The sequence below is a fragment of the Lathamus discolor genome, chromosome 3 (genome assembly GCF_037157495.1).
Source record: "Lathamus discolor isolate bLatDis1 chromosome 3, bLatDis1.hap1, whole genome shotgun sequence".
Taxonomy (NCBI): domain Eukaryota; kingdom Metazoa; phylum Chordata; class Aves; order Psittaciformes; family Psittacidae; genus Lathamus; species Lathamus discolor.
Genome location: NC_088886.1, coordinates 144,793,295 through 144,806,591, shown reverse-complemented (window position 1 = coordinate 144,806,591; position 13,297 = coordinate 144,793,295). Strand labels below are relative to the sequence as shown.

Below are 13,297 nucleotides of genomic sequence, written 5' to 3'. Positions count from 1 at the left end.
TTTTAAGATGTCCACTAAAGACAACTCATTGAAATGCATCTAGGAACTTCCTCTTCCTCCTTTTCTCTTCTTTCTCTTTTCTTTTCTTTTCTTTTCTTTTCTTTTCTTTTCTTTTCTTTTCTTTTCTTTTCTTTTCTTTTCTTTTCTTTTCTTTTCTTTTCTTTTCTTTTCTTTTCTTTTCTTTTCTTTTTTCTTTTCTTTTTTCTTTTCTTTTCTTTTCTTTTTTTTCTTTCTTTTCTTTTCTTTTTTCTTTTCTTTTCTCTTTTCCTTTCCTTTTTCATTTCTTTTTCTTTTTTCTTTTTTGTTTTCTATATTCTTTTCTTTTTTCTTTTCTTTTTTAATTTATTTTTCCTTTCTTTCTTTCATTTTCCCTTCCTTTCTCCTCTCTCTTCTCCCCTTCTTTCCTTTTCTCCCCTGAACATCCTACTTATGACAATGAAACCCTAGCACTGGATCCTTCACTCCATTACAACACCATGCACAAAGACTGGGTCCTGTGGGACGGGGGCTGTTATTCCTCCAGAGGGAGCAGGATGAGGCCCTTGGGGCTGAGCATTTCTGGCCAAGGGAAGAGCGCCCTGTTCTGCCTTTACCCGCTGCTCTCCCCATGCAGTAAACCACAGAGCTCCCCCAGCCTGCTCCAGGTGGGTAGCATTCCCAGGCAGGCGGAGGGCGAGGCGGAGAGGAGCGCTCCTGATGGATACTTCGGTGTTTGTGTGAAAAATTCTCAGGGAAAATTCTTTCTCTCCCTCTCAGGCCCCTAAACTCTTTGTGAATGGGGCCAGTGCAACATGTGGCCTTTCACCTCGCCCAAGAACCACTGCCAGACAGCCACACTCAGAGAATTGTTTGTTAATAGTCCAATTAGATAATTGCCATCTTTCACTCCTTTTGCTCTACATTTCCCATAAAGGAATGAATAAGGAGAGCAGCATGAAGAGGGCTTCTGCCCTGCAAGGTGACAAGAAGGACTGGAGCATGCTCTTTGCACAAGGCCATTTGCTTGAATTGAATCATTGTAGCCTAATCAACGGTCTTATTGGATTACTGGCTGTTGCGGTTCTCAAAGATATTGTAGCAGAGACAATGAAATAGCTAGAGTAAAACTTTTTTTCTCCTTTAGTGGATAACGCAGTTGAGATTTTTCACGGGCTATCTCTCTCTCTCCCTCCCTCCTTCCCTTTCCTTCCCTCCCTCTTTCCCTCTTTCTCCCCCTCTCCCTTTCTCCCCCCTCCTGGATCCACTGAGCACAAAGCTGGCTCTTTTTTTTCTTCCTCCTTTTTTTTTTTTTTTCCCCAATGAGCAGGCTCTGCGAATAGGTTCAGTGTTTGCGAAGGTGCAGAATTAGCACACACACATGCACGCACACATACACACACAGGGAGAAGCACAAAAAGCAAGTATCGGGACTGAAGTAAGGAGAGGTAGGAGTTTAAGATGGCTGTCTGTGGGGAGATGTGTTAACGAGGATTTCTGCTGGCCAAGATAACCTGCTTCATTGGAGAGATCTGCTGGAAGGACCAACTTTTGATGCGTGTGCGTGCTGGGGATCTGTTTGTTTGTTTAGAATTCCGGGGGCTCTTTCCTTTTTTTGGCTGTGGTTTTGTTGGTGGGTTTTTGCTTTTTCCACCCCCCTGCAACTGCATTTTTCCAGCCCTTCCCAGCAGCTTTATTCAGATTTATTTGGCGTGCTTTGGAGAAAGCCACTCTATAATCGGGAGGTCAAAGGCATACTGAAGAAAGTTAATAATGGCTGCTAATGGTGCTAACAATTCAGGGTGAATCTTGTCAAAAGTTTTTTTTTTTCCCTCTCCCCCCCCCCCCTTTTTTTTTTTTTTTCCTCCTTTTTTTTTTTCTCCCTTTTTTTTTTTTTTTCTGGAAGTCTCAGTCTTTTGATTGTGTGTTTCCTGAAAGCAAGACCAATCATTTCAGTTTATTCACTGGCTAAACTCTACTTGATTGGGGACAAGCACACAAACCATCCATTACGATCTGATATATTATCCAAACAATTTAGTGTATTCATGAGGTAACCTAAATGTGGAGGCTGCAAAATTACCCGTAATCAATTGAAACAGCGAGTGCGCGTCCCTCTGTGTGTCTAACAACTACATGTCTCTGTAATAAGGCAGACATTAAATCATTTTAGAGTTGTACTGTTGAGTACCTGATCACTGGGCGCTCTGGGAAGCTGGACACTCACATTAGGACGCTGGGACTGAGGAAGCCGCTGCTTTTCCAGTGGGATAAAACCCGATCTTCCTTACTCAAGGTGCTTTTACAGATCCCCACCGATCTGACCCTAAGCCGTGCAATATCCAACATAGACTTCGCCTTCTTCTTCTTCTTCTACTCTTCTATTTTTTTTTGTTGTTGGTGTTTTTTTTTCCTCTGTTTTGTTTTTATTGCACTACATGTTTGGGAAACAAGACAAAATGGACGTTAGATGCAGTTCAGAGACTGAAGCTAACCGGGTCTCGAAGAACGGACATAAAGAGGGCAAGGAAAGCAAAGGGGCTGAAGGAAATATTTCTACTTCTTTTTTGAAGGATCAGCAAGGGACTTTTTCTGCCTCTGCAGCTACGGAAGGTTGTAATAAAAGTAAATCTAGTTCGGCTGACCCGGACTATTGCAGGAGGATCCTAGTTAGAGGTATGAGTTTGAAGGATTTCGCGGCGGGTGGGGGTGAGCTGTGAGCTGTGCTTATTTCGTCGCTTTGCCTTGGGTCCCCCCCCTGGCTTGGAAGCTCTTCCTGCGGCCCTGCACCGCGCTCCAGCCCCGTGTGCTGCGGCGAATCGCCCCCGAGGCTGCGGGAGAACTTCGGCCGCGGTGGTTCCCCCCCGGCTCCGCCCGGTCCCGTCGGGTTTTAACGGGTTTTATTCCCCGCGTTGCACCTCTCCCTGGGTGCCCGTCCCAGCAGGGAGCCCGCCGGGGCCGCGGCTCTGGCGCTGGCTCTGCCCCGCGGCCGGGCGCGCTCCTTCCGCGCCCGCGCATCCCGCCCGTCGCGCACAATGGCGCGGGGCCGCGGTTCCTGCCTGGGGTGGAAGCGGGCAGGAGGGTCCCCCGCAGAAAGGGCTGGTTTGGAATAGCCATCACCCTTAAAACGAATGGAGGCACCACGACGGGCTTCTTAATCCTTATCATATATTATATAGTTGCACGTTGAATTTCCCTCACCCCTCGTCTTCTCTCCAGGCTGAAGTAATTAAATCATCCTATTCCTCCCCCCTCCGAAAAAATAATAACCATAATTTAAAATTTACCTGCAGAAATTTCGGGTTTATTAAGATGCATTTTGGGGGAGGAGGGAGTGAACAGAATCGGACCAAAATTAGTGCGAAGCAAGGCCTTGTAAACAATAATTAATCCTTGCGCGACCGATTGACCCAGAGAGGGGGTCAGATTAAAATGATGTGATTGTCTCTGATTTAAAACGTACCGAGGAGGTAAAATTACGGAAAGCAAAGTTGGGAAGGCTTTAATGTAACATGAATCTGGCTCTGGCTTGACACTGGTGTTAACAAGATTTGTCCCTCTTTCTTTCGGTCCGGGCTACCAGAGGAGTGAGGTTTCTGCGGGCTGTTTGGTGCCTTGGGTTAGCTTTTTCCCCTTTTTCCTCCCCTCCTTCTTCTCCTGTTTGCCAAAACCCCGGAGCTTGCTTGCTCCGGCTGCGGGGTGGGCTGGGGTGTCCCCACATCCAGGGCGGGCACACAGCCAGCGCTGCCTGTGCCCAGAAAGCTCCTGTCTGCCTTATTTTCCATGGAAAACTTCTAACAAAATTCAATACATTGATAACAGGGAGGTTTTCTATTTTGGGGGAGTAGGGGGTGGCTTCCAGTGAGCCCTAACCTGGAGCTCAGGGGGAACAAAGAGTAGCCCTGAGCTCCAGGCACAAAGCCCGGCCTGGAGGATCCTTCCCCAGCTTTCCAGAGAGAACGTGGGTGATGCCGCAGTGTTGTAGTGTCAGTGTGATATATTCAAAATCAAAACGATTTTTAACTGGGCTGAGGGGATTATTTCCAGAGCTTTGGGCCCCCATCGCCCCCTCCTTCCTTCTCTGTTGGGTGTTTGGGGATTTTTATCCCCTTCCTCGGGTGCAGTGGGTAGGTGCAGTGCCGCAGTCTCCATCCCGACTCAGGGCTTGGGCTTGAAGGCGCTGGCGACGCCTCTTTCATTCGTAAATATTAAAAGGATTGATAAAACGGGGGGAGGAAATGGGAGAGGAAGGTTGCCTGGGTGGAAAAATGACTGCGCCTTTCTTTGCCAGATGCCAAAGGTTCAATCAGAGAGATTATTCTGCCCAAAGGGCTTGATCTGGACCGTCCCAAGCGGACCCGCACCTCCTTCACCGCCGAGCAGCTCTACCGCCTGGAGATGGAGTTCCAGCGCTGCCAGTACGTCGTGGGGCGGGAGCGCACCGAGCTCGCCCGCCAGCTCAATCTCTCCGAGACTCAGGTAGTCCCAGCAGGACGGGAACCCGCGGCTGCCCTGTCCCTGTCCCTGTCCCGTGTCCTCCGTGGAACCTCCCATCCCGGCCCGGGCAGCTCCCCTGCGCCAGGCCCCACGTGTGGGCCGGCGCTGCGGCCCTGCGTGTCCTTTGCGCGCCTCTTGCGTGCCGCCGCGCTGGCCGAGGGAGCTGGCGGCTGGAGGCCCACGCGTGTCGGGTCGGGAGAAGGGATGGAGCTAGGGGTGCGCGGCTGAGGGACCTGCCGCTGTGTGCGGGCCGGGAACGGCTGCGGCCAAGGGGGGTTCCGCCGCACATGGCCCCCCGTCTGCGCGGGGCCGAGGGAGCTTGGCCATGAAGCCAAACTCTTCCCCGGGCCGGAGCGCGGCTCCCTCCCCGGGGACCTACCCAGGCCCCGTCGGGGCTCAGGGCTCCCGGCTCCGCGGCGCCGGTGCGGGCTGCCCCGGGGGCGGAGTTGCGCGGCTGCGGCCGCGGAGAGGCGAGGAGCGGCCAAGGCGCTCCCGGCCAGCAGCAAGAGGAATATCGGGGGGAAGCTGGCACCGTCCCGGGGGCTGCCGGTTAGAGGAGCTCTGCCTTGGGTACGGGAGATGCGGGGACGGGCCTGAAGTTCGGGCCGTATTTTGGGTGCCTGTATTTCCGGCCCCTCCGTCCGGCAGAGCAGAGGCCGTGGGCCGGCAGGCGGGTTAAAAGTGTGCGAGAGTGCGGGGAAGCATCTAAAAAAGCCCAAACTTTGGAGAGGCGGTTTCATATTTTTGCAAAACATCGTGCAGTAATAACCCCCCTGACAAGATAATTGCCTTTTTTCTTTCCCTTGCTGGGTAGGAATGACAAGTTCAATAGCTCGTAGGTTACAGAAACCGCCACGGGTGTTCGGGGGCTTGGTTTGGGTGTTGTTATCATTATTGTTATTATTCCCCGGAGTGGTTTCCAGGATTTCAGTTGGGAGTTCAGTATTGTCTGAAATGGATGGGGAGAGAAAGTCCAGGCCAGGAGGTTGGAAAGGGAGCATGGAGTTGTTGTCCCACACAGGAAAGGCAGCTGGGCCTGGGCAGGCAGCAGTGTTGGAACGCAGAGCGGGTCCTGAGGTCTTGGGGCTGAGCTGGCTCGGAATGAACCGTTGGGAAAAGGGATGGCGTAAGGTGAAATCGGATAGAGTGAGACGGATCCGGCTACAGACGCAGTGCCATAAGGAGTGTTTGCTCCCTGTTCCCCCCGGGCGAGCCCCAAAACGGGGAAACCCGGGCTTGGGGGGTGGGAAAGGGTCGCTCTGTGCGTTCCTAAAGCGCTCCCGTTAGCAGGTGCGGGCTGGAAACACCCCCCCCCCCCCCGCCCCGCAGCCCTCCCGCTCCGCCCCGCGGGGCCCGGGCACCGGTCGGGGGGCGCCGGTGGCAGCCCGCCCCGCTGACCCTGCTCTCTCCCCGGCCTGCAGGTCAAGGTCTGGTTCCAGAACCGGCGCACCAAGCAGAAAAAGGACCAGGGCAAGGACTCCGAGCTGCGGTCGGTGGTGTCCGAGACAGCCGCTACCTGCAGCGTCCTGCGGCTGCTGGAGCAAGGCCGGCTGCTCTCCCCGCCGGGGCTGCCGGGCCTCCTGCCTCCCTGCGCTACCGGAGCGCTGGGCTCGGCGCTACGCGGGCCCGGCCTGGCTGCGGGCAGCGGCAGCGCGGCGGCGGCGGCGGCGGGTCCCGGCGGCGGTGGCTCCCCGCATCCACCGGCCGCCAGCACCGCGGCCGGGCCCCCGCCGCCGGCAGCGCTGCACGGGGCGGCCGCCGCCGGGCACGGGCTGTTCGGGCTGCCGGTGCCCGCGCTGCTGGGCTCTGTGGCCGGGCGGCTCTCCTCCGCGCCCTTGGCCGTGGCCGGTTCGCTGGCGGGCAACTTGCAGGAACTGTCGGCCCGCTACCTGAGCTCGTCGGCCTTCGAGCCCTACTCCCGGACCAACAATAAAGAAAGCGCTGAGAAAAAAGCACTGGACTGACTCTAAGTAACTTCCCCGTATTTATATTTATAGTCTCTATTTGTGGCGATATTTATGGGGCGGGCGGCGCGGCGGGCCCCTCCATCCACCCCTTCTTCCCTTCCTCGCCGCCTCCAAGCCCCTCGTCGCGGTTCCCTCCGCGGGCCGGTGCGGAGAGGAGCGGGGCCCCGGTGCCCGCGGGGAGAGGCGAGGCAGCGACTGGGGGCTGCGGGAGCGGGGCAGCCCCCGCCGCTCCCCTGCCCAGCCGGCCCGGCTTCCGTGTGTCCTTTCGGGGAGGGAGGGGGGTGTCTGTTCCTTTGCTTTGCCACCGGTAGGAAAGGGAAGAGGAGGGAGAGTGGACGGGGTGCGGTTTGGCTCTTTTCAGGCCCGCTGTGTCCAATGTCAAGCGAGGGAAAGGGATTTCGAAGAGAGGAAGATGGAGCTGCCAGGTGATGCCCGGGTTTGTTTTTTTCCCCCTCAGTGACTCCAAAGCACAAGGGGTTGGGGGCTCCACCCGTGGCCCCCGTTCCAACACACCCACTGCACTGCAGTCCCCGGGAAAGCTCCGTGCCGCTCGCCCGGAGCACCAGCCGGAAAAACGGCCAGCAGCTTCCCTTTTCCACCCTGAATCCCGAACGTGGGAAGGGCCGGAGCGGGCTGCCTGGCAAATACACGCACGGAGCGGGGAGACAGAAACCAGCGGCTGCAGAGGTTTTGAATCAAACTGTCTCCCCCTTCGAGTTAACACAAAGCCCCTTTTTTCGCCTTTATTTTCCTTTATTTTTCCCCCCACTTTTTCCCCCCCGCATTCCCACTGGCCAGCCCCGAGGTCCTTCTCTGTAAAAACAAATCTGCAGATAAATGATGGATAAATCGCGACTCGATTTGCATCCGGATCTGTTGCGATAGTATTTTTTCTGTTAATTTTTTTCTTCTATTCGATTTTTTTCCCCAAAAAATCTCAACGCGCATCAAAATGAAACAAAACCAATCTTTAGCCTTCCTTCCTCCCAAAACAACCCTCGCGTATATCGCTCACACTTCATTTAAAACGAATTTCAAATATAAAAAGCGTATCTTTTAATGTTATTTTTGTACTTTAAAATACTTCTATGTAACAAGCTCCTCCTTTTTTTTTTTTTTTTTTTTTGCCTTCATAATTCCTACTGCTATTTTCTCCACAAACATGTATTCATCTAGTATTCCGGATCGAATATTTCCTGTTCAATCTCGCTACTTGAATGATTTGCCGGAAAAGGGATGCTGTACTTTTAGCTAGTTCTTTGGAAACAAGCGATTAATATTCTTGACTTTGGTTTGAAGTTTCTTTTCTTTCTTTCAAGTTTAACGTTTACAAACTGTATAAATCCGTGCCACCAAACTGTAACCAAAAAAAGAAAAAAAAAAAAAAAAGAAAAGAAAAAAGAGAAAAAAAAAATTGACGACAAGTGGAATGGTTGCTGTAGAATAGAGAATTAATTCTAGAAGTGGGCAGAAGGAGCTGGACAGAAAGAAAATAGTAACTTTATTGTAAATTATTTACGTCGGAAGTTTCTAGGCAACTAGTCGGGAAAAGAAACAAATAATGGATGAATCGAGCGCTGAGCCCTTGCTACTAACTTTTGTTCTGAATGTTTTGGATATTTGGATGTTTTGTATTTATGTGGTGAGAGTGAAATATATTATATCTATATGATGATGGAATTAGGTGTATTTTCGTCTTATATTCGTAGCACCCACATTACTTTCATCTAATGTACGCGATGCTGAACCCCCCCCAAACCCAATCCCTCTGTAGGTTCCCAGTTTTTATTTAATTTTTATATTTCATTTCTAATTCTGAAAAGGGGGGTTGTAAAGTCCCTTTCATGGAGCGGGATCTTTTTCCTTTTCCTTCTGGGGCAGTTTGGGGCATTCCCAGTCCCCTTCCTGGCTCCAGCCCATCCCTCGCAGCGCTCCTTACCCTGTGGGCCCAATCCCCTACCCGTGGCTGTCCCTGTGGTTGTGATGGCACTGTCCTGCATGGGGAGACAAGCTGGGTGCCCGACCTATCCCAATGTCACCTCCATCCTGGTGTGTGGGTCCCTCACTTCCACACCCCTTCTCCTGCTTTCAGCGGGTGCTGGGCCTTTCTTATGAATGCACATACATGTGTGCCTATCTATAGATCCCTATACAAGCATATATAAATACATGTACAAATATATATATGCTTGTGTGCATAAATATGGATATTAATACCTAAACGGCTCTTGCTTCCATCCCATTTGGCAGCCCAGCCCTGAGAGTTCTTTGCTGGGAAGCCGGTGCGGGGCAGTATCCCTGTTTTTTGGAAGCCCCCCTTCTGAGGCCTCGGTTCTTCCAGGGCCACAGGGAGGTCTCAATCCATGGCTCTCTGGGCACCTCCCCAGCCCCGGAATCCCTGTGCGGCCTCTGCTGAGCTTTGCCATGAGCCTGTCCTAGCCACGGTGGATGCACGGCTCTGGATTTAGAGGGAAAGATGTGGTGACGATGGTGATTTGTTGTTTGTTTTTAAAGTGTGTAGAAATGATCTGGGGAAGGGTGAGCATTGTGAAGGAGGGGATGGAAGGTGACATCTGAAGAGGTGACACTGAAGCTGCTGGTCAAGACGGAAAAACTTCAATGGAAGGGGAAGGGAAGCAGCGGTAAAAAGAAAAGAGCTGAGAGTGGCAAAACAGATCTGCCAGGGAGACCCTGGGGGATAGTTCTGGGTTTCTGCCTTGCCTGCATGGGCTGCACAGCAGCACCCGCATCCCTGGCCAAAGAAAGGAGCCCTGGCCTGGGCTGCCTTTGCCACAGAGGCACTCACCAACCCTCAGACCTTCCCCAGCTCCCCTGACCTGTGTGGGGCTGTCCTGTGTGCTGAGGTTGTCCTGTCCCTCCTGCTGAAACAGGGCCATGTTGTGCCCCAAACCTGCTGCTGCACCGTGAGCTGGGGAACACCAGCATGAATGTGTCCTGCCAGAGCTGCCTCAGGTGCCTTCAGATAAAAAGAGGATTTCTCTGCTTTTCTATTTTTGCAACCAGAAACAGTGTGTGGGGGTTCCTGCTCCCTCATGCAGGCACCATGAGGCCCTTTTCCCCTGGTTGCTGGTCTGACACACAGTCCTGGGGCTGAAGCCATGGTCAGTGTCAGCAGTTTACTCCTCATCCAAGGCAATTTAAGCCAGCGTCAAGCTAAATTGCCTACACTAAAGCCAAAATCCTTATTTTACAGCTTTGCAACCCTCAGTAAACATGTGAAGAGCTGGTTGGTTTTATTCTTATTGCTGTTATTACTGCTGAATATTTCCAAATAAGGATGTGCCCTAAGGTGTGAAGGGGCCTTGTCTGAGCACTCAAGCAAAAGGAATACTTCAGGACATCATTATTAATTATTTTTTCCCCTTGTCTCTTTCAAATTCCACCTCTCCCACCTCTATACCCGAGGCTGCTTCTGGGCTGGGGGCAGAGGAAAAGCTGGAGGCTCTGCAGTCCCATGCGGTGTTATCACAGACCTAGTTCTGTTTCTGCTTGTGACTCAGGTCAAAACCTTGGACCCCAACAGGGAGGGAGTTTCCTTTGGAACTTGCCGCATTGCAAATGCAGGGGGTTCTTGGGTGCCCGTCTCCCCTCCTTTCTACTAAAGGAGAACAAACTAAGAGATGTTCATCTGATTTCTATAAAAGGGGGAAGGAAATAGCACCTGTAGCTGTGTCGCTGCATGGGACAAGGTAAACATCACGCACACACACATTGGTACATCCAGTGATCCCAAATCAACAAACTGCTTATAAATAATAGTCCCATTTCTTTTTCTCCCCCTTGTTTTCTCTTTTTGCTGACTACCCCAAAGCTGTTCTAAAGCCGTGTGCTGCCCAGAGACACTGCTTGCTTGTTTTCACTGAACTGCTGAATTCCATTCTATGGGAGCAATGAACACAAACCACCTTCCTGAAGCTACTTGCTGCTGAAAGGTTTTGTGGTATTTCATGTGGTATCTTTATTTGTGCCCATCATTGTGGCATCTGAGCTCAAACTAAGCAACATTGGGCTTACGGTGATTGAGTGTGAACGGTGGGAATATTTATCAGGAGAGCAAATAAGCAAAATATAAATCTATCTCAGGTACGATTTTTTAAGGAAATAATGAAACTCTTCCTGTGACAGGCAGACTTCCTCAAACTTTCCTTTAGCAGCAGCTACACGTAGGACTTAGGGTGAGCAAGCAGTAACAAAGGCTGAGGGCAGCGTGGGGTGTTTCAGTTTGTTCAGCTGAACCCAAGGAACGTTTTCGCAGGTACACGGACAGGGTGTCTGGTCCTGTGCCTCCCAGGAAGGCAAAGTGCCCAGGAGCAGCTCCAGGGTGAACACAAAGCAATGCTAGCCATGTCCATGAAGGGAAAAGAGGAATTAGCCTATTTAGAGGATTTTTTCAAAAGCATTTGCCCACCCACTTAACATAGGCCCTGCTTTATTTGCTGCTCCTCCATATCCCTCATGCCAGGGATTAGCGCAGCCTCTGACCACTTTGTCTCCATTTGCAACCCTGTCATCAGCCCCACATACATGACCTTGTGACATGTAAAAAAGCACATGAGGTCCCCGATTAACTTCAGAGTATTTTATTTCTTTGGAGAAAAGAAAAAAAAAAAAAACCCACCACTTCAAAAGAATAACTCTTGAACAGAATGAAGTCATAGTCACTGGGAAACAAAATTACCAGGGAGGCTAATGTGAAATCCATCGATGTGATGCTGTCTGTGCAGCGGCTGTAATAAAACGGTGACCTCGGACCATCACCGTGGTCCAGAGGGCTGCCTGATGTGAAATGCTTCTGAGTCACATATAAGAACTCTCTAATAAGCAGTTTACTCCCTACCTTGCTGCTTTGAATAATTACTGAGAAACTTAAGCCCAATTGTTTATTAGCTTTCTATATGTAGTTGTTACTGTTAATGCTATTCTTTATGCCTGTGCCAATGACTGATTTTTATTTGAATAGTAAGTCAAACATTTTTATTGGAGTGAGGTCCACAGTCAATCTTATATAGAATAAAAATTACAATATTTTTAATATTCATTTTCTACCTTTTATTAACATGTATAGTCCCAAGTTATGTCATTAGAAACACCACAACATTCCCAAGATACCTTCTTCAACCGCATCCTTTTTAATTCTCTTTTACCAAGTTACCTATTCTTAGTTTCCTTTCTACATGAATAATCAAAAGCCTTTCAACTTCTTTTCATACACAGTTCTTGCAAACTGCACTTAATGTAACTGTTTGCCAAGAGGAGTTGCCTTTTCTTTCTTGTTCGCGCTATGAAAAAAACAAAGTAATAAATTTCCAGAGCTTTTTTTCTCCTCAGTTATCTGCAGCCCATTCTTCTGTTTGATCCCCCTGCTGTGAGCGGCGATGAAAACATCACACTAGTAAGGATTCACCCAGAATACAAACCTCTACATGACACGTGGTGTTAATGGCCAATGCAAGAAGACTGGATCACACGCCTCATCTGCTGAGCTGCCACAGCCTGGGAGAATGAAAGGTGTTTTCTTTCAGCTGAAACAGCCAGCCAAGGAACCAGAGGGCAAATAAACAGCCCAATCCACACAAGGCTGTTTTCAGTTCTGTCTCCAAAAGAAAAGGAATGCTAACATGAATTTGGATTGTTGCTAAGGTGGGTATCCCTTACATATTCAGTGAAGTGTTCAAGGCCAGGTTGGATGGGGCTTGCCAATCCACTGGGCGAGGCTTGCCCATCCTTGCCTGCCCCATCCCTGGCAGTGCTCAAGGCCAGGTTGGACGGGGCTTGGAGCAACCTGCTCTAGTGGAAAGTGTCCCTGCCCATGGCAGGGGGTTGGAACGGGATGGCTTTAAGGTCCCTTCCAGCCCAAACCATTCCATGATTCTCTTTCACAGGGATCAATCTGGAGAAAATTTTGCAAGAGAGAGCTCATTGAGTTCTTGTCTTTTAAATTGATTTCCCAATTCCAAAATAATGTCTTATTTTAGTGCACAGAAAACATGGCGGGGGGAGAAGGATGAAAGAAACTCCTGTTGGCAAACATAATGTTGGCAAGGGAGGAGCTGCAGCTTCAGGGATTCAGACTGGGCCTTGGGAAAGAAGCAGGCAGAGCACAGAGAGAGATGAAGGTTACTGATACCACACCTAGGAAAAAGGTGAAGATAACTATCTGAAAGGTCAAATGAAAGAAGTCCTCACCCTGGCTACAGAACTGCTGTCAGCTAGAGAAGCCAGTGAAGGACAACATGGTAAGTGTAAGAAGCGTGGAATGGTGTCCTCACAGCTTATCCCCTAGCCTGAAATTAGGAACTGGAAACCAGTTCTTGTCTTCACCAGAATTTCTGTCTTTCTTAAGAGCACTGTTAGTCATTGGTCAGTGAATTTCTTGCTGTTCTTCCTCTGAAATGGGAACACTGATATTCAGCAAAGCCTGTGTAGATGGTGGTATCAATATATACTCTTGCTTCAATTAAGATGAGTCAAAATTGCGATCATAAATTTAATAGCCACCATAGTCAACTGCAATTCACTGCTTGCAGTCATTCCCTCTCATTAGCCCTGATCTTTCTTCCTTTCCTATTTTCCTGCCTGGTCTCTTTAATTTAAACCTCTAAAGTGTGCCTACCACTAGGTGGTCATAATCTCTTTGAGGCCTAAACAGTTTCATAAACTAAATCCTAAATGGAAAACAGAAATAGGCAGGAGAATAAAGTGCCTGTTGCATAAAGAGTGATGAAGGGATAAATAGGCAATCCAAGGCATCCTGAGTGCACGCTCCAAGATAATCTCTGTACTTCTCTGGACACATCCACTGTGAACATCCTCAAGATCAGCTGATTACCAAGATG

At 50.0% G+C, this 13,297-nt stretch overlaps 1 protein-coding gene across 1 annotated transcript; it reads left to right on the top strand.

Moving 5' to 3' along the window:
* The first annotated feature begins 2,414 nt into the window (after positions 1-2,414).
* Positions 2,415-6,738, top strand: VAX1 (ventral anterior homeobox 1). Its single transcript, XM_065672953.1, has 3 exons — positions 2,415-2,652; positions 4,268-4,455; positions 5,895-6,738. Exons 1-3 carry the CDS (start codon positions 2,415-2,417, stop codon positions 6,435-6,437), a joined length of 969 nt encoding a protein of 322 aa, XP_065529025.1. The 3' UTR covers positions 6,438-6,738.
* Positions 6,739-13,297: the final 6,559 nt, after the last annotated feature.